Consider the following 26,208-nt stretch of genomic DNA (forward strand, 5'->3'; position numbering starts at 1 on the left):
AAATTTAAATTTTACGAGTTTTTAAATAATTTATGACACCTTGAAAATTTGAGATGTTACTGATATTTATATTTATATTTATATTTATATATATATATATATATATATATATATATATATATATATATATTATATAAATATGTAAGCTAAATAAATAAAAATTAACCACAAAAATAAATGAATAATTTAACCAAAACAAATGTATGCTTGCGGTACGTAGATATATAATCTTCGTAGAAGCTTAGAAAGACATCGTCTCTTCCCAACTACCTCAATCAACAACCTGCGCTTAGGGTCAAGTTCAGTCCACACTGTAACTCAAATTTCTTTGCTCCCTTTCGATGAATAACGCCGCAGACTCCGCCAGCGAGATCTCACCAGAGATGAGGGCCGCCGAGAGTGACAGTGGTGGGCCCAGGCCCACGATCAAGCTTAACGTTTCGTACGGTACCTCCCACCATGAAGTTCACCTCCCGGCCCAATCAACTTTCGGTTAGGTTTCTCTTTTTCAATCAATGGTACCATATTCATGTTATTCTTTAATCTCAAATTTAATAATTTATAGACTTGGCTTTATTGGACTTGAATCTGTTGAGTTCAGTGTTCTTGGGGATATTTGGGTTCGGTGAAAGGAATTGTTAGTGAAGGGGGAAAAATGGAAATTACGGGAATAGGGTTTGATCTTTGAATGACACTGCTTGAAGAGATGTTGTGGAGTTTGGGTTAATTTAAGATATGAGGGATATTTGTTCAATATCCTACTTCATAAACTATTATGTTTTGTACGGAAATGATTGAACTTTGTTACTGCAAAGTGAGTAACTGGTGACATTATGATATTGAAATGAATATTTGAACCAAGGAATACTGCTAATAGCTTCTTAAAAAAGAGTGAAAATTGACTATAAGAGAAATTATTTGCTTCCATTTATTTAGTGCTCTGATTTTGACGTTATCGAAAAGTTTTGGTTAAAATTAAAAACATAAGTATTGGGAAAGTTTACCAGCCTATTAAAAGATTTAACTATGGGTATAATATTTTAAAATTGGTTTAATTACTTCCTTTGTCCCCAGTTTGGTTGAATTGTGTCAAATTCATCCTCATTTTTAAAAAAGTTTCATTGTCGTCCTCACGTGGTATAAAAGTGTCAATTGAATCCAAACATAGAAAAAATTTGTGTCAAAGTAGTCATTTTTCCTATATCTCTGTGTCTTCCTTTCATATGTCACTTCTCTGGAGCTATGAAAAGCCTTAAATTGGATAAGGTAAAATGAATATCTGTACTTGATTGTATGAAAGGAAGACACAGATATATAGGAAAAATGACTACTTTGACACAAATTTTTTCTATGTTTGGATTCAATTGACACTTTTACACCACGTGAGGACGACAATGAAACTTTTACACCACGTGAGGATGACAATGAAACTTTTTTAAAAATGAGGATGAATTTGACACAATTCAACCAAACTGGGGACAAAGGAAGCAATTAAACCTTTAAAATTTTATAGTTTTTAGTTGGTTTCAAGTTCATCTCCAAGCACTTTTAGCATTGACATTTTTGTTATTTTTCTTCCATGAACTTGATGCTAAGTAATTTACTTAATGACTGCAAATTGATACCTGCCCAAAATTAACTAAACGTATATGTGTTTATATGGTCACTTGATAATTTGGTCTTTCATTAGGTCCAATGGCATTGTGGGATCCATGTAGTTGGCATTATCTTGTAGGATAAGACTTTTGTTTATATTCGGAGGAAAACAAGAATTCCCAGCAAATTTGCTGATTGTACTTGTTAGTTCTTGGGGAGTAGACTTATTGAATGGAAGTTTAGGAACCTGAAGCATACTACTTTGACTCAATTAGTAGTCTAGTCTGACTTCCTTCTGCACGTTGAGCATTCCATTTAGAGCTTTATCGTTTCATTATTATATTTATTGTTTCTTCTTCTATAATATATGTTACAGGATGTTGGTGGTCGACTTAGGTATTTTTAGTTTTAATGTAGAAAGGTGAATGATTTCCAACTGACTAGTCTAAAGTAAACCTTTCTCGAATGTGTGCAAATCAGGATGTATTCATCCTTCAGTTTTAGTGGATTAAGATTGCAACACGCTTCATATAAAGTCAAGGATGGACACACCCAGGATATTTTAGAGAAACTCACTTTGGAGAATCCTTGTCCAAGTAGAGGAAAACTGACGATGAAAAAGATAGCTAAAATCATTCAAGAGACCTATAAGTCCAATCCGATACCATGTCCGGTTCATGCATGTTTATCTCTTAATCCACCCTTTCCTTTGTTGCACTCCAAAGTAATTGAGTCTGCTTCCTTGTTCCCCCTGCGTTGTAGGCAGTGTGGACCAACATCATTCTTATCAAAATCCTTTACCCTATGATGAAACATATTCTATCAATGGTATATGTGGTTGTTAATGGGGCCGTTCCTACTGTTTTCATTCTTAATATCAAATTAGTACTGTCCAACATTATAATGAAAATAATTTCTTTGTCTAGAAAATGCTTGAGGAAATGGCTGCCTGTGTTTATAGTATGCTATAGTGAGTACTGTAGGAATTGTTAAATACATTAAATTATTAGATATCTTAGATAGATATCTTATCTTTATCTTTAATCTTTAGTTAGTTTGTTCTTATTCTTTATTTGTATTTTGAGCTTAGCTCATATTTCTTCTATTATAAATACAGTACCATATATATATATATATATATATATATATATATATATATATATATTCAACACAAAGAAGATTAATCTCATACATAGTTTTTACTATATTGAACATGGTATCAAGAGCCACGTTCTTTTAGGAAAAACTTTTCGTTGCCTCTGCCATTACACCCACCACTGCCGAAGTTGTTGTCACTGTCGTCTTCAATTGTCATTGTAGCCGAAGTTACAGTTTCGACCGACGACCACACCGTTTTTATTGTCTCGGCCAAGCGACCATCGTGCTGTCAACGACGCTTTCATCAAAGCTCCAACTTACTCTCACGCGCGTCCTGTCTTCTCTCTGACAGCCATTGAGAGAGACGAGGTTGCCTCTTTCTCCTCTTTCAAGATCTGTGCTTGGAGAATATTGGATTTTTAGAGTTTCTCCCTCCTGTTCGTCAATGACTTCTTTCACTGTTGTCTCTTTTGTTACCCGTGCGTTTGACTCGTCAATCGTAGCAAAGATGACTTTTGTTAGTTTATTTATACCATGAAGGCTCTTCAACAATGACCTCTTTATCAAATGGATGTGAACGATGTGTTCCTCAACGACGATTTGCAAGAGATTTATATGTAACAACCTTTCGGATTTGTTGCTTAGGGGGAGTCTTCTAGGTTAGTATGTCGTCTTCGCAATTTTTTAACAATTTGGTATCGCTTGAGTGTAGAAACATATATTTTCACTAAGTCTTTTCGAGGACCGAGAATTGATTATATGTATAACAAGTTTGATATATACGATTTGTATACACCAATTTGAGTGGGAGTGTTACATATGTTAAATTATTAGATATCTTAGATAGATGTCTTATCTTTATCTTTTATCTTTAGTTAGTTTGTTATTATTTCTTATTTGAATTTTTTGCTTAGCCCATATTTCTTCTATTATAAATACATGTGTATATTCAAAACAAGGGAGATTAATCTCATACGTAGTCTTTACTATATTGAACATGTTGGAAGTCCCACATCGACTAAAGATGAGGCCAATTTAGAGTATACATGTAGGTGCAAACCTCACCTTATAAGTTGGTTTTGTTGGGTTGAGTCAGGCTTACTATCCACTTCTTAACATGGTAAGAGTCATTGTTAGAGTCTATCCTAGAGAGATTTATGTTCGTTGGACATATCATTTCATCTGCTATCAGGCCATTATTGGACTACCCAATAATGTCTAGTCCCACGCACAATATGTATATATCTCAGTTTGAGGGGGGTGTGTTGAAAGTCTTACATCAACTAGAGATAAGACTAATTTAAAGTATATATGTGGGTTCAAACCTCACTTTACAAGCCGATTTTGTGGAGTTAATTTAGGTTTAAAGTTTACTTCTTAATATAAATAAAATGTATTTTGTTTCCATTGATATATATGTATTTCTCTTATTTTGGGTTTTTAATAACAGGGGATGTTAAGAAACTACTTGTCAATAAAACTGGTTTAGAGCCTGAAGAGCAACGACTTTTCTTCAGAGGGATAGAAAAAGGTGATAATCAGCATTTGCACCTCGAAGGTGTAAAGGACAAGTCAAAGATTTTACTTTTGGAGGGAAATGCTAGCAAAGAGAGGAAACTTGAGGAAACCAGAAAACAAAATGAGATGTCTAAAGCTTTTGAGGCTATTGCTAGTGTTAGAGCTGAGGTGGACAAGCTCTCAAATAGGGTGAGCATATCTTTGAAGTATAATTACTACTTATTATAGAAACATCTGAATTGGAGAGTGAATTGTTGAATTATTTTAACTTTTCAGGTCACTGCCATAGAAGTAGCTATAAATGGTGGGAATAAAGCTGCTGAGAAAGAGTTTCTTGTGTTGACAGAGTTGCTTATGAGTCAATTACTAAAACTGGACAGTATTGATGCTGAAGGTGAAGCAAAGTTGCAGAGAAAAGCTGAGGTAGTTTTAATTATATTAGGTTGCAAAGCTGAAATGTTAATTTTTTGTTTCTTATTTTCCTTTTTTCCTTCTATTCCTTGCAATCTCACATATTGGTCACTCATGCATGACAATACACCTCAATTTTACTGTATAAAAATTATAAAGCAGTGCATGAAATTATGTTAAGTGTTTCTTCAACAAGATGCATTGCTTTTCAATGAATCCCTTGTGAAAAAATCTTGTTAATGAAAGAAGTCTTGAGAATGTGAGTGTCTTGATTCGTCAGCTGAGTCATGTGACTGGCCTAGACAATGAATAATCCTTCTTGCGATGGTGAAAGGAAGAGCAGATTTGTTCTTGACAGTCTCCTTGTAGAGTGACACCAGTTTTTCTTGAAAATTACTTCTCATTCATAATTTTTCAATATAGTCTACCCTTTAAAAATGTTACAAAGATATCTTTAACAAATGTACTAATTGATAAAAAAATGATTCCTTATTAATATGATCATAAGTAACACTTATTCTGATTGATTAAATGAAAATAAGAGGTCCATAATTAAATGAGTTGTGGTACTGATGTTTCGCACTTTAATAGCTCAGGAAAAATGTTTTTAATTTCAATAGAAATTCAATAAATACTTGTGGAATTTTATCATAATAGATGTCACATAAGGTACATAGAAATGGAAATTTAAAGGTGAGGGTTAGTTATAATTCAAGGTTTTTCTAGTTACAATCCTAGATGTGATTTTGCCATATCAATCTTAAATATTCTTTGATTCATCTAGCCTCTCCATGCTACTTACTAGTGCTTCTCTTCAATCTTTGTCTCATTAAACCTGGACAGTCCAATAGACATGGACATTCCTCTTTCAACACTCTATGCATGTTAGCTTACTCCTAATTGTCTAGCATGTTCATTTCAAATGTTTGATTATAACAAATTGTTAAGAAGTGAACATGTTAAGAAGTGGATTTTAAGCTTAACTCAATCTTACAAAATTGGATTGTAAGGTGAACTTGCACCAACTTATATACTGTTAACTTACCGTATTTCTCTCCAACATACTCCCTCATGTCGAGACATATATATCTCAAGCATGAGATTATACATTAATGGCTCAACAGTAGGTGGCACAATAGATCCAATAAACAAATCTTGTTAGGATAGATTTTAACCCATGACTCTAATACTATGTTAAGCAGTGAACTTTAAGCCTAATTCAACCTTATAAAATTGGCTTGTAAGATGATGTTTGCACTCTCTTATATACTATATATTGGCCTTATCTCTAGTCAATGTGAGACTTCCAACACACCCGCCTTATGCCGATGTATATACATTTCGAACGTGGGACTAGACATTAATAGGTAGTTCGATAACAATCTAATAGCGGTCCCATAGCGATCCGATAGTGGTTGAAACAATATACCCAACAAACAATAAATTTCGTTAGGATTGATTCTAACTCATGGCTCTGATATCATGTTATATTACGGAGTGGACTTTAAGCCTAATTCATCCTCACAAAATTGACCTAATTATATACTATGAAGTGTCCTTCTCTAGTCAATGTGGGACTTCCAAATACAAATAATATTCAATTTTGGTGAAATGATGATTTCATGTAAGTGGTCTTAATAGAACACAAGATGATCTATCCTCTACTCATCATACTATTAAGCATTAGAATGTTTAGTCGACAAAGTAAGAGCTTTAGAACGTATGAAACAAGTGTAAACAATAGGACACTCAACCAAAAGAATTGCAACAATCAAAGATGCTCTACACAAAATACAACAATTTACCTTGCAAACATTAGCCCATACAACCTCCAGAAGTTGACTCACTTTTTCGTGATGATTTTGACACAACAAACAAAGTTTTTATGGGAGAGTATGCTAGATATGGTGTTGTTCGTGCAAGAAAAGGATAATCAGAGCAAAAAAGGTAACAGAAATAGGTGCTAGATAGAAGGCTACCAACTTCTAATAAAGCTTGAGACATTCAAACAAAAGATCAGCATGCCAACTAGCAATAATGTTTTTCCAAGGTCTATGAATAGAAGTGTCTTGTCTTGTAGAACAACTAACAAGTAAACAAAAATATCACCACGTAATCTTTGCATGTAGTGTTGTTGTGTAAACCTCAAGTGTTGTAAAATCGGAGCGTTAAATCGGTGAATTTTCTTTGTAAATTTTACACTATTGTGAAGTTATCTCACTTTAAGAAAAGCCTAGTTTTCATATCCTTTTACAGAATCATCGTAATCAATTAGCACTTTAATTTGTTGTATCCTGGAGTAGCACAACTATAAATACTCATTATTGTTAGGAATTACTTAGTGACATTGTACTTATGTTCGTTATCATTGGAGGAGATAGAGGGAATAGTCAGAAGTGACTTTGTGTACACTTATAAACCAGAAGTGATTCTGAGAATACTTGTGTAATCAGTTGGATTATAGTGGAACTCCTTAAAAACCTTTTAAAGAAAAACTAGACATTACTTAAATTGAGTGGACCAGTTTAGAAAGTAAGTCTTCATTGCTACTTCTATTAGAAGTTTATACTGCACTTCTTATCTTTGCACAAGTTTTTCAAATCCCCACCTCCTTAACCTTCAAACTTATAGTTGAAAATAAGACTAATTTATTATTATCAATCATGAAAAATACATTCTCATATCCTCTATTTGTAATAATCTAATTCTCCTAAACAGGAAAATAGGGAAACAAAATAAAATAAAAGATTATATATCTATATCTTCTAATTAGAAAGATTCTAAAGATATTTTCTCTAATTACAACACTCTCCCTCAAGTTGGTAAATGAATATCAATCATTCTCAACTTGCCTACAAGATCTTGAAATCTACCCGGAGGAAGCCCTTTTGTAAAAATATTTGCTATTTGAAGTTCTATAGAAACATGAGTTGTAATCACAAATCCTCTGTCAAGATTATCTTTAATGAAATGTCTATCAATTTTTTAATGAAATGTCTGTCAATTTCAATGTGTTTGGTTCTGTCATGTTGTACTGAATTATGGGCTATGCTCATAGCAGACTTATTGTCACAGTGTAGTTGCACCGGGTTCTCCACTTTGACTTTAAGATCATCCAAAATGATTTTCATCCAGAGTCCTTCACACATTCCTTGAGCAAGGGCTCGAAATTCAGCTTCTGCACTAGAACGGGATACTTTATCTTGTTTTTTGCTTCTCCATATTATCAGACTATCTCCAAGAAATACACAATACCCAGAAATAGATTTTTTGTCGGTAATAGAACCTGCATAGTCCACATCAGTATATACCTTCATAGTCAATGTGTCTTCCCTTTTGAATAATAACCCCTTTCCTAGACTTGACTTCAAGTATTGGAGAATTTTGTCAACTGCTTGCATGTGTCTCTCTCTTATGCATAAATTGGCTCACTACACTCACAGCATAAGCAATGTCTGGTCTTGTGTGTGATAGTTAAATCAATTTTCCTACCAATCTCTGATATTGGGCCTTCTCTATAGGAGCACTTTCTTCATTCCAATTATGTGATTCCGTTCTATAGGAACCGTTGAGGTTCTACATCCCAGCTTTCTTGTTTCTTTGAGGAGATCAAATACATATTTCCTTTGGGAGATGAAAATTCCGTTCTTGGAGTAGGCAACTTCTATTCCAAGAAAATATTTGAGTTTTCCTAGGTCTTTCATTTCAAACTTAGCTGCCAATTTATCTTTTAATGCCAACTTTTTTGTTTCATCATCTCCTGCAATAATCATATCATCCGGTAATAGAGTGATTTTGCCTGTAGAAGAGTGTTTTATGAATAGAGTATGATCTCCTTGGCTTTGTCTGTATCCCAAGGAAACCATTGCTTTTGTAAATCTTCCAAACCATGCTCTAGGGGATTGCTTAAGACCATACAATGCTTTCTTCACGAGGCATACCTTGTTTCTTTCATTTTTCACTTCAAAACCTAGGGGAATCTCCATGTGCACTTCCTCATCTAGATTTCCATGAAGAAAGGCATCCTTCACATCTAGCTGGTGTAAGTCCCATCCAAAATGGGCAGCCAAAGAGAAAATAACTCGAACTGTATTCATCTTTGTCACTGGGGCAAATGTCTCCTCATAGTCAATCCCATATGTTTGGGTATATCCTTTTGCCACCAATCTAGCTTTATATCTTTCTATTGTCCCATCTGCCTTATGTTTCACTGTGAATATCCATCTATACCCTACTGCCTTCTTGTCTCTTGGCTTATCAACCATCTCCCAAGTTGAATTTCTTTCTAATGCATTCATCTATTCTTTCCTGGCTTCATTCCAATGTTCAATTTTCATGGCCTCCTGGATTGAGGTAGGAATTTCTGTGGAATCAACGGCAACAATAAAACTTTTGTGCTTATCAGAGATATTTTTAGTGCAAACATACTGAGAAATAGGATATTTAGCACATGATCTTCTTCCCTTTCTCAATGCAATGGGTAAATCCTCGGTAATACTTACCTCCTCCTCATTGATATCTTCAGGGATCCTCACCTCCGGATTATACAATTTTTCTTGCTCGAGAGTTGAAGTGGGTTGTTTTCTTCTTTCATATTTGTTGCCAAAAAATATGTCTTCTTCCTCTTCTTCCTTACTGTGGACTATGGTAGCTTCATTGCTCAGGTCTTGGGCATCCTGCAAAGCCAAACATGGTAATGACAAGAAGGAGAGTTCATCCACTTCAGGTGCTTTCTCCCCCTGAAGTGGTGGACTGACATAAAAAGATTGTGTTTCATGAAAGGTGACACCCATGGTGATAAAGACACGACGACTCTGAGGATGATAACATTTGTCCCCTTTTTTATTAGAAGGATACCCAATAAAGACACATTTAAGAGCTCTGGGATCTAATTTACACGTTTAGGATGATGAGAGTGAACAAAAACAACACATCCAAAGACTCGACTAGGTAGACTCGTTATTATGGAAGAAGAAGGAACAAAAGACAATATAGACTCTATAGGACTAATGTCATTTAAGATACGAGTGGGTAACCTATTGATGAGATATGTGGCAGTTAACACAACTTCTCCCCAGTAATTTTTTGGAACAGATATTTGAAAAAGAATAGCTCTAGTTACTTCAAGAAGATGACGATTCTTTCTTTCAGCAACCCCATTTTGTTGAGGGGTGTTAACACATGTTAGTTCATGAATAATACCATTATGAGACAAAAAATTGAGAAATTCATGATTCACATATTCAGTACCATTATCAGATCTAATTCTTTTGATATTTTTTTCAAATTGATTTTGGACAAGACGGAAAAAATTAACAAAAATTTGAAAAACTTCAGATTTATTTTTTATAAGGTATGTCCACGTGACACGGATACAATCGTCAATAAAGGTAACAAACCATTTGGCTCCAGAAATAGAATCTAGGACAGGACCCCAAACATCAGAGTGAATTAAATGAAATGGAGAAATACTCTTTTTATTACTAATAGGATAAGATGCACGATGGTGTTTTGACAATTGACAAATATCACAATTAAAAGACTCAACAGACTCTTTGGTAAACAAATGGGGAAACAAGGACTTGATAAGACTAAATGAAGGATGCCCAAGCCTTTGATGATGTAGCCATATTTGGGAATTTGCCCACGTCTCAGATGTAGCTTGTTGACTCATAATTTGTGTGTTGCTTTGGTCATCAAACTCTAAAAAATACAACTCACTTTGCTCCTTAGCTGTTAAAATCGTCTGGCAAGGTCCTGAAAAACACAATAAGTTGCAAAAAATGTTATTGAACAATTTAAATCCTTTGTGAGTTTTTGCACAGAGATAAGACTATTAGCTAATTGAGGAACATGTAAAACATCCTTCAATATAATAGATGAGTCCAAAATTATATTCCCAGAGCCGCATATAGGTATATGCTGACCATTTGCAACTGTAATAAGTTGTGCTTTATTGCTTTTACCATATGAGTCGAAAGACCCACTAAATGGTGTCATATGATCAGTTGCACCTGAATCAAGGATCCAAATACCTTGAGACACTTTACCAACACTATTGAGACAAATCTTACCTTTTATGGATAGAGTACATGATCCAGAGGGCTTACTCATTGATTCAACCATTGCTTCCAAGCGCTCTAGTTTCTCCTTATAAGCTTTCATATCAAGATCTGGTGGTTGTGGATTAGATTGTGAAGAACTAGATTGATTGGTGGCTTCCTGTTCTGAGGTAGTATGATTTACCCATCTTTGAGTAGACCCTTTGTTGTTCCCCATGCGTTCGAGAACATTCTTTCTTCCATGGAGTTTGAAGCATATTTCCTTGGTATGTACAATAGTCCCCATGAGTACCTTTTTCAAACGTCTTTCCCCCAGGATTTGTTCCCTTGTGGACTCCCTTTCCAGTTGTCATGGCAGAGCCTGTGTTGGAGATCCCTCCATTTAGCATGACAGTTCTCCGAGTTTCTTTTGCTCTTACCATAAAAAAAACTTCTGACAGGGATGGTAATTTTTCTCTTCCAAAAATCTGAACCCGGATTGGGTCATACTCATGATTCAAGCCCTGGAGAAATTTAAAGATTCTTCCCCTTTCAATGAATTCAGCAAGAGCGGCAACATCTGTTTTACACATCTTTATTGTTTGGTTCTGATCGAATTCCATCCAAAGACCACTCAGGATTTTGTGATATTCTGATACGGAAAGGAAGCCCTGTTTTGTATTAAATATCCTGTTCTCAATGTCATAGTAAGCAGCAAAATCCTTTTTTAAAGAAAAAGTGCTCTGTAAATCATCCCATATTTCTTTTGCAGAAGAATGGAACATATAATTTCTCATTATCTCAAGAATCATGGATTTCCACATCCAAGTCATAATTAATGAATCTTCATTGTCCCAAATTGAGAAATAAGTGTCATCTGGTTCTGGTCTTCCTCCATCTATGTGATCAAGTTTTGAACGACCCTTGAGAATCCTTCGAATAAATTGGCTCCATTGTAAGTAATTTTGACCACCCAACCGATTGGTACCTCCTATATTTGGTAGGTCAATAGTTACTCCCAAAGGAACCCTTTTTACTTCAGACATCCTGTAGAACGGAACTAGGAGTCTCCGGTGACCTTTTCTGAGACGACGACGGCATGTGGGTCACACCGAGAAGAGGAGCAAAACCTTCAAACTCAGATCTGCTGAAATATAGGCCAAACAAGTCGTCACCGACCCAGGAATAGACTCAGGAGGCTCCTGCGACCCTGTTTGTGGCGGTGGCAGCGAGTGGGTCTCGCCGGAGGTGGGCACATGGGCTACATGCGCCGACGACTGTGACGGCGCGTGGCAGCTCCTCTCACGGAGCGAATTTCGGCGTTGTGATCGCCGGTGTTGGGCGCACCTTTATGCCCTATCAACGACCTCAACCGGCTACGGCGGTAGCGGCGGTGGTCGGACAACGGCGACGATGCGACTGTTGTAGCGGAATGGAGCCCCAAGATTTGGAACTCTGAAACCAAGTTGAAAATAAGACTTATTTATTATTATCAATCATGAAAAATACATTCTCATATCCTCTATTTGTAATAATCTAATTCTCCTAAAAATGGAAATAGGAAAACAAAATAAAATAAACGATTATATATATCTATATCTTCTAATTAGAAAGATTCTAAAGATATTTTCTCTAATTACAACACTTATCACTAGAATTAGGGCTATAGTCAAGTTGGGACAGTTTCAGAGGGAACGGTTGTCTGATCTAATTAATTGAGACCAGAACATCTGATGGATTTTAGGAGTTTCTTCAACTAACCTGACTTGGTCCTACAGGATGGGTCACTCTAGTTAGCTCGGATTTGGTTTCATGTATTTACTTTTTAAAATATTTTTTATATAAATAAAATAAACTTTTTAAAAGTGTAAATTTATATTATTTTTCTTTAAGAAAATATCATCTTAAAAATAAGAATAAAATTTAAGAAATATGAAAATAAAAAATAAGGAGATTGGGTTGAGCTGAGGTCAATTGGTTACCAAATATTCAAATCAAGACCATAACCTAGTTAGATTGGGTAATACTCTTACCGATACAACTACACCCGTTGAAGCTAGTCAATTTTATTGTTATTATGGTTCGGATTAGTTTGATTTTAATTGAAATGATTCCTAACTAGCTATTACTACACGTGTCTAACTATTTATTACTACGTGGAAATTTGAGTGCTCTACAAAATCCCTTGTGTGTAAAATGGTGGAATATCTCAAAGTTGTGTGGCAAAACGTTTTCACAACTATATTACTTTGTTAAGTTGTGTGGAACCAAGTGATGAGCAGTAACATGTTAACATACGAATTACTTCAGTGTAACCTAAATGAGGATGTTGCAAATGATGTATGGACACAGTAGAAAATATAGGATTAGGAATGAATGCGTTAGAAAGAATGGTGGGGGTTACCTTGGTGATTCAGGAGAAAAGCTGAAGTCTTTGTCGATCAGGATCATGTGGTTAATGTTTCCTATGAAATGTTGGTTATAATCTTCCTATTTTAAATTAGAAATCGGTGTATTTATTAGATTACCTAATTATAGTAGGAACTAATAATTATGCCATTAATGCTATTGAAGGCTGTAAAAATGTTTGTAATACTTATAGACGGTATGATGATCAATGAGTGGCAGAAAAACAGAAATTCTGACAGTCTCGGGAAAAAGAGTAGGACATTAAGAGAAACTACTGGCAAAACCATTATGGAATTAGATGTCAATGTATTGTCTTCAAATATGATTCACGTAGAATATTGTGGTATTGATTTGTCCATCTAACAAATCCCACCTTTGTATTTTAAAATTTAGTTTATTTATTTCTGTCCATTTCAAGTGTATGTTTGTGATTGCTTTTTATTGATGTCACACTAGTCTACTAGTCTTTCTCTTCCTAAGTTCGATCTGACTTAAATCCAACATTGGAGAATGAATAGCAACATTTTAGTAAATGAGTTATGCCTTGAAAGTTGAACTGGGAAATATGTTATTTGTGTTAAATTGCTAGTCAACAACTTTCTAACCACTTTCTCATTTCCTGTGTTGTATGTTTTTCCCTTTCCATTTTGGTAATCATAAATTGCATCATTTCTTCATTTATTGCTTAAAAATTACAAGCACTTTTATTTTGGAGATGCAATATCGAGAGACCTATATTTTGCACCACTGTTGCACTTATTACCATCGATGGACTGAAACATGTTTCCCACCATTGAATAGGTGCGTCGTGTGCAGACCTTAGTGGATAAATTAGATTCTCTAAAGGCAAGAAATTCCAATCCTTTTATCAACAGTAGCAACGCTGTCAAGGTAACAACCCAATGGGAAACCTTTGACTCTGGAATGGAAAGCTCGGGTACCCGATCAGATAACTCACCTTCAACAAAAATATCTCAAGATTGGGAGCGATTTGAGTAGGCTCAGAAATTGTTTTGGAACATTGAAGTTATAACTCTTGTATAACCTGCCCACCGTTGTTCCAGATTCATTTTTTATGTTTGCTTGAACTCTTGGCGCAACGGCAAGATCGTTGCTTTCTGATATGGTACGCAGAAGTTTTAATAGCCGAAATATTCTCCCAAAGCTAAAGTGGCATGTGTTAAGTCTATCTCTTGCACTTGATTTTAGGCGAAACATGTATATGAAACTGTATTTATACTTGAATATTATTGCATCCTTAGATACGTTTTTTGTCTTCTGTTTATTAAGTTGTTAATAGTTTATGCTGTTAATGGTGACAACAAACCTAAGATTAAATACAATATGTCGAACTCATTAAGTCATGAAATTTTTTTTGATATGTTACAAAATTATTTATATAATTTCTCTCACACACTTCATTAATGAAAGAAGATAAATATGATCCGAAATTTAAATTTAATTTACTTATAAATTCATCAAATTAAAAGATAATATTTCATTTTACAATATAACCACTTATAACAACTTATAACATAAAGTTAATATCATGGAATACTTTACTTCAACAATAATATTGATAATAATATCTAAACAAATTATTAAAAAAATTAAACAAATTAAAAAGGAAATCAAAATAAAAAATGCAAAAAAATATTTAAGGACCGATCAAAATAGTTACTGCATTTCAAAATTCGATAAGTATCTTAATTGGATTTTAAAATATGTTGACTTTCCGAATTTGATTGGTTTCGAAATTTGATAAATTTATTAATTGAATTTTGAAGTTATGTGATTTCCTAAATTGAATTTCATATTTGAAAATCCGGTTTGCTTCCTAAATGATTCGAAATATGGTGCAGGCAAAAATAATTATATCAAAATGAAACAAACAAAAAATTTCAAACAAAAACGATTATACCTAAATTAGAAGATGAAGGTGAACACGGAACAAGGCTCATGCTAAAAAGCAATGCAAACTCACCACCACAACAATGAAAAGCACGATCACGAGAGCGAGAGAAGAAGAAGAATGATGAAACACAAATGATAGCCAAAGAAGAAGAATGGTGAACTTGAAATTCAAGGCAGTACAGTAAAATAATATAAAATAATTACAGGTGGAAGTAAAGGTGATTAGGTAAGACATATTGTTTACCTAATTATTTATTTTAACATTTTTATCAAATGACATAATGATCTACTTGAAGATGCAAAAAGGAAACTTGGAGGTACTAAAAAAATGCTCAAATAAATTTCAGAAACTGATCCATGTATAAAACTACAAAAAGAAAATTTTTTAAAATACAGGTTACTCCGTTAGTCCGCCTAGTGACGGGACGGATTGTCATATTCAGTCCACTTTTGTTTTTGGCGAACAAAAACGGATTGGACTAAAAGGACATGTTTTGCGGTCCTATAATTATGGGGAGATTACTCCATCCACCATCATATTTATTTTTTATTTTTATTTATTTTGTCTAAAATCCTAATTTGCGGTCCTATAATTATGGTCATGGCCGGTAAGTATTTTGATAGTGTTACTCTCCACACCATCTCACGTTTTTTTCTTGTGCCCCTACATTTTTTAAAAGTTCAAAATTGTCCTTGTATTTCAAAGAAACCCTATATCTTTCTTTTTTTTAATGGATTTCGAAATTAGTTGAAGAAAAATTCCTTCAACGAATTTTAAAATCCATTTAAAGATTTCCAAGCCTTCAACGAATTTCGAAATTTGTTGAAGTTTTTAAAAAATTCTTCAACGAATTTCGAAATTTATTAAAGAAATTTTTCTTCAACGAATTTCAACATTCATTAAAGAATTTTTTTTTCTTAAACGAATGTTAAAATTTGTTGAAGAAAAATATTTTTAGAATATAGGAGTGTAGGAAGAAAAATAGAGAAGTACAAGGAGTAACACTCGTATTTGGAAAGAAATGCATAGTTTTCTTTTTTGTTTCTCTACAATCGAGGTCTGTTCAAGGGATGGGTAGTAGGATGTTTTCTACTCCTTTCAACTCTCAATTTTTAAAATCTCAAACAATAAAATAAGTAAATTAACATGTTGCCCTAGAGTACCTTTCTCTCTAATGCTTTGTTCACATGTGAGGATTTGGGAGAGATGATTTGGGGGAGAGTGATTGAATGAATTTGAGGGTAAATTTTTTGTTGTTTGTTTGAGTAGATTTGGAAGTAAAGTTTGTGAGAATTAGTGTAGGATTTGATTGATGTGATAAATTTAAAAAATTTGTTTAATTGGTAAAAATTAAAGATTACCAAAATGCCCCTAGTTACTAAAGTAATATAAAATGTTATTTGTTAATGTTATATTTAATTGTAGAAATGTTTATAAAGAGTAAAAAATTAAAAATATTAATTAAAATTAATTTTTAAAAAGTAACAATTAAAATTTAGTAAGATGAATTTATTTTTAAATGTAGTATTTGTTTGTAATATAATTTTCTACCGAGTAGTATGAATTAATTTGTTATGGAAGGGAGATTGATTAATTTTTAAAGAAACAAATAATGAAACAAAGTTATAATATTACATGACATAAAATAAAAATGCGAACTTAATTTTTCGTTCAATAATTGCACATAGTCTTATTCTTTGATTTCTTCCTTTTTCCAATTCATCCATGATTCGAGAATCCACTTGCAGTTCATTAAGTTCACAATAAATACAAGTATGAAAACTAATGTCAAACATAATGACATTCAAAAACAGGTAATGAACAAATCAAACACATAAGTCAATTTAAGCAAAAAATTCGTGTAATACATTCATGGAATAGTAAGCAACTTAATCATCTAAATGATGAAGAATTAAGTTAACATTTTGATTCAGGTGAGCAAATTGTCGGTTCGTGTTGAGGGATAGGTTTGTCAAGTTATCTTCAATACGTTGAACGCGCACCTACATTTGTTCCATACCATGCATTCTTTGTTGCAAGTCTTGTACCCCCTCCCACATTTGAGTAATCATATTAGGATTTGAAAGATGTGGAGGAGGTTGCACAGGGTTGTCATGATGGTGTGGTTGCTCTTCGTCGTCGTCATCACCGACGTCGTGTTGCCAAACACAGTTGACATTAACAATATTCAACATCTTCAAAGAATTAATTGAAAAATGATGTGTGGTCCTAATATGAGTGCTGACATCGACATCAACATGTACTCCACAATATTGCATGATTCAATTGATAACTATATTATTTGTAAGCACCCATAACATAAAGATATCATCCTGTAATAACTTTGCAAAATTTCTAGGTCGTGGAGTCAACATGTGCACAATAACATAATGCAAAAGTTTATCATTAATATTCAAACAATCAACCGTTTTAACATGATGACCCTACATTTATGGTCTAACCATAATAGCTAATGTCATCTCCTGGTCATAGGAGAAGTCATTTGGGATATTTGAATAACACAATTTTTGACTCTCATACTTCATATTAGCAGCATTCAACCAATTAGCAAGTTTCAATCTAATTCTTCTCTTGTTGACCTCATTGAGCAAATATCCATTTCTAGAAGTCTTCAGAATTGAATAAAATACTTTAATCAAATCTGGATAGAAGGGTCCCTACAATGTCAGAAATTGAACCACCCCTTGAAGTAAAAGATGATGTTGAAAATATAAGCTTGAACCGATAAATGATTCAAAATTCATAATTTTTGGAACAACAATATTCCTTGTGTAGAAATCAGCTACATAGTTTTCCGTTTGATGATTGTGATTGAAGAATCGACGTTGATCTAATTTTTCTACAATAGATGGTCTGAAGTAGGTAGCAACTTCTGACTCAGGTATAGTTTCTTTTCCCTTACGACTTTTCCTAGGCCATTTGGTTGATGATGAGACCATTTCACAATTACTTCAACAAAACCATAAATAATATCAATAATAAGTTAAGTCATAACAAATAATTCAATATTAATAATAACAACAACCTGAAACAATTAAGTCATAATTACAAAACAGGGACATCTTAAAGTCATAATAGTAATACAACTAATCAATTAAGTCATAATAGTAATACAACTAATCAATTAAGGCATTTTAACAGTCACCACCCGAGATCATTTTACATAGCTTATTCCACCTCTTGTGTGGTGGAAGTCTCATCAACCTCTTTGTACATGTGGGGTTTCCACATAAGAAATCATAACATTGCTTGAGCAAGTTTTCATCAACAATATTCATACCACTCAACATTTCATATATGTCTCCCTCTATGTATGTGAATGTTGGGGTACGACGTAGGATCTCGGTTTGAGAACGTAGTATTTCATTTCTATTTTCCATTGCATCGACATGACGCATGGCTGCATTTAAAATCGTAGCAAAATGAACATTTGTAGATCTAGTGACATTTGTGAAACCATCCAGGCTGGTCGTCAATTTATCAAATTGAGCATCAATTACGTCGACCATAGGTGCCTTCCTTTTAGAACTGTGTGATGACGAAGTTCCTCCGGATGGGACAAAAGGCACATATTGAGTCTGCCCTAGACTATACTCATCCACAGATGAAGGAGGTGATGGTGGAATTTGGTCAGTAAACACAAGATAGATGGGCTCCTCTGGAATGTACTCCATATTCTGATTCAGATCAACCTGTACACGAGGCCCAACCCACCGTCAACGTGCTTGACGAGCGGTCCGAACACCACTCCCAATAGCTCGATCCGCGGCCCATAACTCCACCATTAAATCGTAGTGTTTGATACTGTTAACTCTCCACTTTGCCGCACTTGGCCTCGACTGAAACAACATACATTACACATCCTATGGTTCATATTATGTATTTTAACAATCCACCAAATCTTAGTATTTAACAAATACCTGAATGAGGTTGTCCCACACTTCATCCTCAACTTCAAATCTCATAGTTACGACATTCCAACCAAATCCACTCAAGCCAGCAAAGAGGTCATGTACCTCACGCCATTTGTCTTTCAACATTTTCTGTCGATTTTTGACATTATTTTTTGTAATTGCTACATACCCAAAGCTATGAAGATTATCAACAATGTTACTATAAGCTTGGGATGTCCAACTTCCGTCAACCCTATTACCGAGCCATGATTCCTCAATCATGGTGTGTAGAAGACGTGCGTCCATGTCCTCTGTCCACTTTATGAACTCTCTAGTAGGACTAGAGGACTCAATGTCCACTCCCTTACCTCTGTTCATTTTAAACCTAATTGATAAATAAAATGGTCAAAAGTTAAGATTAAACAACCATAAAAGCAAGTTCTTGTCATTTTCAAATAAAATTGTCATACAACTAAATAAAATACAATAACTAGGAGTTTTGATTATCTCGCCACATTTGATCTGCTATTCAATCTCTTATACTACTACCAATCCTATGATCATCTTCTCTAACTTAAGATGATGAAACATTATGGTCTTCTCTTTCATTCAACTCATTATCAACTTCATCAAGCAATGAGTCATCATTATCCACGCCACGAAGGAAGTTGTGTAAGATACAACAAGCTAATATAATGTTTGTCATTGTCTCCAATCCATAGTGTGGTTCAGTGCCACTTGCAATGATAGGGAATCGTTTTTTCAACACACCAAAAGTTCTTTCAATAACATTTCTCAACGATGAATGTCGATGATTAAACAACTCGCATGCATTATGTGGTCCTCTACGTGTATATTCTTTAAGGTGATATCTAACGCCTCTATATGGAGTCAAAACTGTGTTTTTCAACATAAATCCAGCGTCACTGAGGTAGTATTTTCCTACAATGTTGTACACATAAAGGTATTTAGTGAGTATTAAATAAAATCTTCAAGATCGCAATATATACACTAACCTTGGGAGATAACCAACGGATCATCTCGATCAAAAGCATTTTTTAAAATTCTTGAATCATATACAAGGCCTTCCCACCCATCTAAAATGTTGATAACAGTTGATTTCACCGTTATTTGAGAGTAAATTTTGATATCAAATGAACCCTTTTTGACTTAGAAACTTGTTTGTTCTCTTGATTTTGGTTTATTTTGGGAAATAATAGAGTTGAGGTTACACTTGAAGATTTTATCACAAAATCCCCTTGGTTTTGTAGGAAATTGGGATGAATTGGAAGAGGACTTAAGTTGTCAAGAAGTTGGAACTCATAAAGGACAGAAAGAGCACCAATGGAAAAGCTTGCAAAAGGCACACTCATGCTTGGGCGCCCTTTTCATGACCCTCAACGCTAGAGCCTCGTCGTCACGCCTGGGCGCCCTTTTTGGGGCGTTGAGCGCCATCTTTCCTGCAACGTTTCACGCCTGAGCGCCCTTCATTGGACGCTGAGCGTCATTCTTCTCGCAAGCACACCTGAGTGCCCTAAGTAGGGGCGTTAAGCGGTGAAAATGTTGGCCCATGGCCCAATTCAGCCCTATTTAAGGATTAGCTCGACCTAGAGAGGATATCTCTTGATAGAATTGACACAAATTCAGAATTGCTCCAACTCTCTGAAGGTAGAAGTGGATGTGGAAGTTCTCCTCTTCAGTTTTTAGGATTTTTCTATCTTTTTCATTCCATTGTTCATCTAGTGTCTCCATGACGATGGGAAACTAAACATTCTTTGTTGTTGGGGGATGATGTAACCTTGTGAACTCTCATGTATTTGAATTGATTCTTATTTATGTATGCTTCTTTCATTAATTATTAGAGTTATTCTTCTTTGCTTAATGTTTGTTATGTTTAACTCATTCATGGCATGATTATTGGTTTTTGTGATATGGACACATACGGGGAAGCCTAGATCTGGAGAATTGCTCCCAAAAGTAGTATTGCCTAGACATAGGGATATGAGTTTTGGTTATCTTAAGCTTTTGTGCATATGTAATGCATAATTAATTGCTAGGGAGACAAGACATTGTAAACTAGTAATTAAGGATAAGATTTCTTCGTCGAGACATCGAGTTTTAAGTAATTTAGAAAGTGATATTAACATTAATGACAACCTGGTCCTCCAGTCAACCATATCACAACAGGATCATTCTTGTTCTTTCGTGATTCAAAGAAAAAGTAGAACATCCTGTGCCACTCAAAAAGGAAGATTTGTTATCATGATATTATTATCAGAAGGTTGCATGGAGATAGATTTATATATATTAATTACCTTGCAGCTTTGGAATGAGGAAGTGAATAGTAACCTACATAGTGAAGAAGGTCTTCAATAGAAGGGCCAGAATGACCAAGGAAGGAGAAGTTCTTCTCAACGATCTGACCAGGGACAAAACTATGAAGGTGGTCAGCTTCAATACTGTTGAAGGGTTCGTAAGGGAATAGGTTAAGGCTTCTTATGAGTCTTTCTGCTTTGGATGATGGTGGTGGGAATGCAGGGTGACGAGTGAAGTGAGAGGTTGCATAGCAAAATGAAACTGATGCAAAGAAAAGCAACAGAGAGAGTTTGGAGAAGGATTTTGAAGATGCCAGCTTGCTTCATTGTGTTGTAGTCTGTTCATGTGATATTTTGTACATATATGTTTCTAATGCATTCTTAAAAATGCAGAGAAAAGAAAAAGTGAGGAAGAAGAATAGAAAAAGCTGGAACAACATGAAATGTAGATGAGAGAGAAGAAAAAGTGTAGATTGTAAGTTGAAGTTAACTCAGTTTACGTGAATTTAATAGAAGGGATCTAATTGATACAATTTATACTACTTTGAGATAAAATGGAAGCATTTTTAAAATCGGATACTAAACAGAAATTCACCTCTTAACATGGAGACGAAATAAGCATTTAAACCTTCTATTTATTTTAAGTAAATAAATGAAAATCGCAAAAAACGTTATTTGAAGTTTCTGTTATAAAGTGTGACCAGTACAAGTTTAACATTCTAACTATACCTCTAGCTTCAGCATCTAGATCACTTGATAAATGTCAATTTAAAAGTTAACATAAAAATGTATGTATAGAGAATAATTAACTTTATTTATTATTTTTAATCACATTATAACTATTTCACATTTTACTTCAAATGTACGTGATAGTTGTAACTATTTCACATAACGTCTCTTCTTCCTGATTTCAAACAATTAGAAGATAAATGAAAATTTTCTAATTTTCATATGTCAATTTCACGTACATATAAATGTTATAACTACTTCATACGTTTATGTAACCACTTTTATCTGTTTATCTTTAAATAAAAGAATTACCATGTATCTCTCTTAAAATCAAGAAACGTTTATGTGCTAAAAAAATTAGAAATTAATTAAATGTTAAACCCAAGATTAATAAAATATAAAGGTAATCATTAACTTAAATAGGTTTGTGATCACATTAGCTAGGTGTCATCATTAATTTCTTCCCGTGTGTTTACATGGTTTGTAACCAACTTATAATCATTTTCTTGTTAAAGTGACATTGTTAGCTATAAATAAAGTTAAAATCTCTTGTAGAAATATTTTTAAAAATTGAATAAAATTCTTTTTTTCAGACACATTTTTTAGAGTTTTCTTTTCTTGCTTTTATTCTTATCTTAAAAGACTTTTTAAAGTGACGAATCCTTCTTGAACTTATCCTTTGATAGTAGTGACATGTTTTAATTTCATTCCTTTCCTTAATCCATTTTCCATTTCCTTTTGTCACTTGTTCTTATTCTAAGTTGTATTCTGAAATTGTTCAAAATGTGAGGAAATTGTAGTACTCAACAAAGAAATTAGTTATGAGACTTGAGAATTATTGTGGTAATTGGTTTTTATGATTTTAATTGCTATGTTTATTACTTAATGATTATTGATTAAGTGAAACACACGATTGGTATGTGGTTATTTCAATGTGTGTGTGGGTGTTACTATCAATGTGATGTGTTGGTTGGTTGATGGAAGGATGATTTAGGATTGAAGGTGTGAGTTAAATTCTAGAAGAAGAAAAGGAGTCAAGGAAAAATTTTGTTTTAATTGAATTTTAGGCCCTAGGGTAAGGGTCTTTTTGTCTTTATTAATTGATGTAGAAATTAATATAAGGAGGTGTAGAAGTAAAAGAATAAAAAAAATCTGAATAATAAGAGAGAGATTTTGTGGATTTAAAAAGATTTGTTGGTTGTTGATATTTTAAAAGTAGTTAAGAGAGGAAATCTTAGTGGTTTTTTAGATTAAGTGAGAGATATTATTTTAACTAAAAAGATAAAAACGAAATAGAAGAAGATAAAAAAGATAAGAGTGGAAGGGGTTTGCATATTGCTGCGCTAATTATAAAAAACGAAATTGAGAGAGATAAGGGAGAGGAAAGACATTTTCTAAGAGAAAAGAGGAAGAGTTGCATAAAACCTTAGTACAAGGAAGGATTTGTGGTGTTTTTGGAGTATAGATAAAGCCCTAGTATTGACCAAGGTATGAGGAAGCTTACTTTTGTTTGCTTGTTGTTGTATGTCATATGATCTTAATAATCTTGATTGATAATCTTTTTTTGATACATGATTATATGATTATGATTATGATTACACTAGTGCAGTAAGGGGAAATAATATCGGTTAATTTTGCTTATAGCCACCGGTTCTGCAACCGAGACATATACAGACGAGGTAAAAAGGGGGTGGCTTTATGCCTCGGTTCTGAACCGGGTTAAAACGAGATCGGATTATGCCTCGGTTCTTAGATAACCGAGCCAATAGCGTGTTTTTTTTCGGTATGCACAATCCACTTCTCCCTCTTCCTTGCACAATCCACTTCTCCCTCTTCGTTGCACAGTCCACAGTCCACAGTTCAAGCAAAACAGTCCACAGTTCAAGCAAAACAGTCCACAGTCCAAGCAAAAGGGTTTTTGAATTTTCCTTCCCTTTCATAGAACCAAATCTCAAAAGATACAGAACCAAATCTCAGAAGCAAATCTCAAAAGCAAATCTCAGAAGCAAGCACTCCAACAGCAACTACACTAGCCTAACAAAATCGCTCCCAAAATAACACAGAAAAAAAAGTATAGGTTTTGATGCAATGAGCATTGCGGAGGTTGTCATCACCAACTCTGAGAACGATTTGGGGAAGAAGAGAGGCTCCTACAAGGCCAAACCAGAATAGAGAGAAGAAAAGATGAACGTTGATGCCTCCCCTTCTAGCAGAAACGCCACCGCTGTAGGACGCCCTTGTCGCGACCTCGCCACGACCTCTCCGCCACCTCGCTGCGGTCTCGCCGCGGTCACGCTGTGACCTAGCAGCCACCTCGCCTCCACAGAAACCACCGCGATTCGTTCAACTCTTAGATCGACGAACCTCCCATCATCTCCAAGGCACCATCTTCTATGCTCGCCAAACACCTTAGATCGGCAAGCCTCCCATCATCGCCGCCGCGGTACTCGTCTCCACCATCGCGCCTCCCCTCCGCTTTCGACGCCGGCCACCATCGCGCTTCCCCTCCGGAGCGCAAGCTGCTGCAATGGAGGAAAGAACCTCCTCGCACCATGGCTGCCAAGTGGGAGAAGAGAGATTCCCCTTTTTGTTTCTGCTTTTGCTGCGAGAGGAAAGAAAAGTGTTTCGTGTAAAATGAAAAAGGAGATATGAGAGTAGGTCATGTGCGAGAGGTAATAGGCCTCGGTTCTCCTTTAACCAAGTCAATACGCAAAAACACAAACCTCGGTTCCACCTTTAACCGAGTTAATAGGCTGTAATATGTGCTATATGCTTCGGTTCTCACTGAACCGAGGCATATAAATTCATCAAAACTACAAAATTGCCACCGCTTTCTGATAGGCTTCGGTTTTTCTTAGACCGAAGTCTATTAGGCGAGTTAAAAAGCATATTTTTTACTAGTGTTATATGTTACTATTGTTGGGCAAGGGTTTGTGTATGCATGAGCTTAGGGTTTATGTAATATTTGTGTTGGGTTTTCCCTATGAATGTATGTATGGTTTGTTGGGTTATCCCAATAGAGGGTTTGATGTTAAGGCAGAACAAAGTTATGATGCTCGGGGGTTTTCATGCAAATATATGTTGTAAGGGTGTTATGATAATCATATAAACCCTTACTATTGTTGGGCAAGGGTTTGTGTATGCATGAGCATAAGGTTTATGTAATATTTGTGTTGGGTTTTCCCTATGAATGTATTTATGGTTTGTTGGGTTATCCCAATAAAGGGTTTGATGTTAAGGAAGAACAAAGTTATGATGCTTGGGGGTTTTTATGCAAATATATGTTGTAAGGATGTTATGATAATCATATGTAATATATTTGGGTTTGTTGGGTTATAACATGTATAAGGATTGGATTTGGATGATTCAAGTGATGTATTATATGTGTTTGAGAATGTTTACATGGTATGTGATTCTATAATGCATGTATGGTGTGTTAAGTATGTTTCCACGTGATCTAAGGTTAATGTATGTATGTTTAATGTTTGAATCATGTCCAGGATGTGTTTCGATTAGGTAATAATCGATTACCATTAGTTATAATTGATTATTTATGCGACGATGTTTAGTATGGTTGCGGGAATAATCGATTATCCATTTCAGTGTGATGTTTCTGGGTAAATTTCACTGAGATAATCGATTATATTAAGTGATAATCGATTATCACAGTGCATTTTGTGAAAAATGACGAATTTGATAAAAAAAATGAACATATACAAACTCGAAGAGCTTTGAAATGTGATGATAATCAGAGATTGAGGTTAATGGTTATGTTTAGAGTTTGATTACTATTTCTTTCACACTTAAAATGAAATTACAGTCTTAGATACTTAAACATAATACACTAATGTGGTGGAGAATTTAATAAAAACACAACTTAGTCGAATTTTCTAAAAAAATGAGATTATTGTCCTTAAGAATTTATCAAAGTGTATGTACAAATTTCCTAAAATATGTATTAAAGAATTGAGAACTAGCAAAAATAATTCTTTTAAGGAGTAAATATAAACTTATTAAGACCGAAATTAAATTGAATAGAAAAGAGTGAGAGTGAAAGAAGAGATGTATTTTGTCTTTTTAAATATGAAAAAGAACACATATTTACAAGTGTAAGAAGGGTATACATGAGTGGAAAATATATATCTTCCGACTTTTGCCAAGGAGAAAAAAAATTCGCAACCACCATTATGGTTTTGGGAACAAAATGTGTAATGTTAAAAAAAAATAGTTGTAACAATTTTCTTATTAAAAAGAAATATATA

The 26,208-nt window shown here is 34.4% G+C and overlaps 2 protein-coding genes across 2 annotated transcripts; one reads left to right on the forward strand and one right to left on the reverse strand.

Moving 5' to 3' along the window:
• Positions 1-245: 245 nt before the first annotated feature.
• On the forward strand, positions 246-14,358 carry LOC124825364 (BAG family molecular chaperone regulator 4-like). The gene is made up of 4 exons (XM_047297964.2): positions 246-492; positions 4,145-4,401; positions 4,489-4,635; positions 13,875-14,358. The coding sequence occupies exons 1-4, from the start codon at positions 342-344 to the stop codon at positions 14,070-14,072; spliced, it is 753 nt and encodes a 250-aa protein (XP_047153920.1). The 5' UTR covers positions 246-341; the 3' UTR covers positions 14,073-14,358.
• A 4,367-nt stretch (positions 14,359-18,725) lies between these two features.
• LOC124825369 (uncharacterized) lies at positions 18,726-19,280 on the reverse strand. Its single transcript, XM_047297970.1, has 2 exons — positions 18,930-19,280; positions 18,726-18,848 (listed from the first exon to the last, which is right to left on the reverse strand). Exons 1-2 carry the CDS (start codon positions 19,278-19,280, stop codon positions 18,726-18,728), a joined length of 474 nt encoding a protein of 157 aa, XP_047153926.1.
• Between the last annotated feature and the right edge of the window lie 6,928 nt (positions 19,281-26,208).

The sequence above is a fragment of the Vigna umbellata genome, chromosome 11 (genome assembly GCF_029865625.1).
Source record: "Vigna umbellata cultivar VRB3 chromosome 11, Vumbellata_1.0, whole genome shotgun sequence".
Classification (NCBI taxonomy): Eukaryota; Viridiplantae; Streptophyta; class Magnoliopsida; order Fabales; family Fabaceae; genus Vigna; species Vigna umbellata.

What these genes read in the sequence shown, in the direction of transcription:
- LOC124825364 (XM_047297964.2), top strand. Translation starts at nt 342, where the DNA reads ATGAATAACGCCGCAGACTCCGCCAGCGAGATCTCACCAGAGATGAGG. An exon ending in CCCGGCCCAATCAACTTTCG is followed by an intron (nt 493 to 4,144) that starts GTTAGGTTTCTC and finishes TTTTAATAACAG; the next exon opens with GGGATGTTAAGAAACTACTT. An exon ending in AGTTGCAGAGAAAAGCTGAG is followed by an intron (nt 4,636 to 13,874) that starts GTAGTTTTAATT and finishes ACCATTGAATAG; the next exon opens with GTGCGTCGTGTGCAGACCTT.
- LOC124825369 (XM_047297970.1), bottom strand. Translation starts at nt 19,280, where the DNA reads ATGAACAGAGGTAAGGGAGTGGACATTGAGTCCTCTAGTCCTACTAGA. An exon ending in TGTGGGACAACCTCATTCAG is followed by an intron (nt 18,849 to 18,929) that starts GTATTTGTTAAA and finishes ATGTTGTTTCAG; the next exon opens with TCGAGGCCAAGTGCGGCAAA.